Raw genomic sequence first — 2,834 nt, forward strand, 5'->3', positions numbered from 1 at the left:
GACCCCTCAAATCGACCCCTAAAGGTCTCATAATCTCAGGCCCCAAAATCCTNAATCCCCTGCAACTAACCATGCATCTGTGATAGTTGTTGAAAAGGACTGTAGTTTTCCCCATAACGACCTTCTTTGTTCTATTCCATTGAATCCATATACAACAGTGAGGTAGCAAGTAACATCCCCCTTTGTACTTGAATATGCAATGAATCAGTTGAGGATCATCCTGAAGACCAGTAACTTTGAGCACATTTGTATCCCATAAGATCCATACTCTCCCATTTCTAGCTTCATTGTAGTTTGTTAGAGTACCCCATCCAGGAACCAGCAGATTAGCAATTCTGTAAGCATTTGTTTCTTTAACCTTAGTTTCTACCAAACCAACTAGGTTTATTTTATTGCTCCTAATGTACTCCCTAACTTCCTTCTGTTTATACCTTGTATTTACACCTCTAATATTCCAGAAAAATCACTTCATTGATAATTACTTGGTCCACCTCTATCCCCTGGTGGCACCTCATACTTACCATTTGACACTGCTTCAAATCTATTACTTACAGGAATAGGAGACAAAGGTGGGAAGTTAATGAGGTTGAATTCTGGGCTCTGAACTTTTTTCCCTTTATCTTCCTGTTGTCCCATCTCTGGCATCAGACTTGGTAGCTCATTGGGCTCTTTCTGACCTTCATTTATCTCATTTGAGACAACCTGTTGTGGTGCTGATATTGTTGTCTCTTTTTGAGTAGGAGCAGCATGTACAGGGGCCTTGGTTCTCCATTCCTGTGTTACTTTTGCCTTCTTCATTTGAGCATGCTGGTTTGTAGCTGGTTTCACTTGGGCTGTGCATCTGTGGCCAATAGTTTGACATTTCTCACAAAAGGATGGCTTCCAGTCATAGAACACATCTTGTAGGAATTTCTTCCCATTTGGATCCATCACCCATATTTCATTTGGCAATTCTTTGGTGACATTAATCTCTATAAGCATCCGAGCATATGAGACTCTAGTCTGTTTGGTTGTGCATTCATCCGCAAAAATAGGCTTCCCTAGGACACTTGCAATCCTACTTAATGATCTCATTCCCCAGCAGGACATAGGAAGCTTGGGAAATTTAACCCATAAAGGAATATCAGTAGGAAATTCCTCAGTGAAGTCAAAATCAGGAGTCCATGGTTTGAGAATTATAGGTCTGTTTGCTATAGAGTAAGGTCCAGCACAGAGAATTTCCTTAGCATCTTCCATTGTTTTGAACTTAATTATGTAATAGCCTTCATCATGATAAAATAGGTCTGGTTCTGGAACATGTGACCAGTGAAGGTTAATAAACCTCTTCATCGCATTAAACCCAGGTCCATCCCCTAAGATATAGGCAATTAAAGCACATTTCCACTTCTTCTCTTCCTCCTCTACCTCTAATTTGTTCAATTGCACTATTGGCTGTCCATCAACAATTAGAGGTGGTATATAATCTAGAGACATACCATTTGTTGCAAATCTGTTTTTCTGAAACAGTGTTGATCATGTCTGCTTGGGTTCTTCAGTTCTGTTATTGATGACCCCGGAATCCTCCGTTACTGCTGCTACTGGTTGTACTTGGACCTGCTGTGGACTCTGCATGGTTACTGTTCCATTGGTGGTTTTCTTCGTTAGATCTGGTTTTGCTCCAATCTGAGTTGGGGAGATCAGATCCAGCTTCTTTGAGACTGTAGACTGGTACGATGTCGATCCAATTGAGTCTATATCACCTGCAACTGATGAATCTGAGCTTTGCACTGTTGCTGGCGTCTTTACTATTTTCTCCATAATTGGTTGCTTGATTGTTGTTATAAGGTTCTCAATAGCTGCTAATGGTATCTTACGTGGTCGTCCTCTACCTCTGCCTCTCCCTCTCGCCATGGCTACAAGCTCGGCGTACGTTTACCTAACGTGCGCCGAGAGCATTTTTAGAGAGAGATTCAGGTTTATACTATGAATTTTTAGTCTCAGTTGAATTTACTGTTTACTTCTTTAATTAATATACATAAATTGTATGTTGACTGTACATATATTTTATATGAATTATATTACACATCACCTATTTTTAATTTACGCGGTTTGTATGGACGACTATTTAGGTTAATTCTTAAAAAGAAACTTCTAACCCATGAACATTTTGTCCCAACACCATGCTACAGACTTGCATCGATCATGGGCTTTAAAGCTCAATTAATTTCACAGGCGCTCTGTAAGGGTGAAGCAGAAGCGCTATCGATTACATGGGGGTTCTTTACACAAATAATAGCCGGACCATTCGTAGCGATATTTGAGTGTTATACCAAATTCATCTGTAGTACTGAAACGAGAGATCAATTGCTTTGAACTGAAACAATAGAGTAACAAGTTCTCGTAGTTTAGTTGGTCATCTCGTTGCGCGAATGAATGATATAGTTTGTACAACGCGAAGGAATATAGTTGACACATGTTGTATTAGCTGATTAGGCAAACAATAGTTACACATAGTAATTAGGCTCTAAATTATAGTGTTTTATGAAAAAATTTCATATATATATGTTTATAATACACATATATAAAAAAAATATTTTATTAACTATTATTTTTGCAAGCGGCTAAAAATATACATTTTTTTATTTTTGGGCAAAATATTCTTTCCAACTTCCATCACTTGTGTATTTCTATATTTCTTCCCTGCCTTCCAAGTCCCAACTTCTATTCAAGTACGGACTTGCGGTTACAACATCATGTGCACATATGCAAAGATGGCTTGACAACAAATTTAATAAGTTCAATAGAATTCAGTATTTTTGAATAAAATTAAACTGTTATCGACTTTATTCACCCGT

The 2,834-nt window shown here is 38.3% G+C and overlaps 1 protein-coding gene across 1 annotated transcript; it reads right to left on the reverse strand.

The window, feature by feature from the left end:
* LOC109229799 lies at positions 469-1,473 on the reverse strand. Its single transcript, XM_019395352.1, has one exon. The coding sequence runs from the start codon at positions 1,471-1,473 to the stop codon at positions 469-471; it is 1,005 nt and encodes a 334-aa protein (XP_019250897.1).

Source organism: Nicotiana attenuata, chromosome 7, assembly GCF_001879085.1.
Source record: "Nicotiana attenuata strain UT chromosome 7, NIATTr2, whole genome shotgun sequence".
Lineage (NCBI taxonomy): Eukaryota > Viridiplantae > Streptophyta > Magnoliopsida > Solanales > Solanaceae > Nicotiana > Nicotiana attenuata.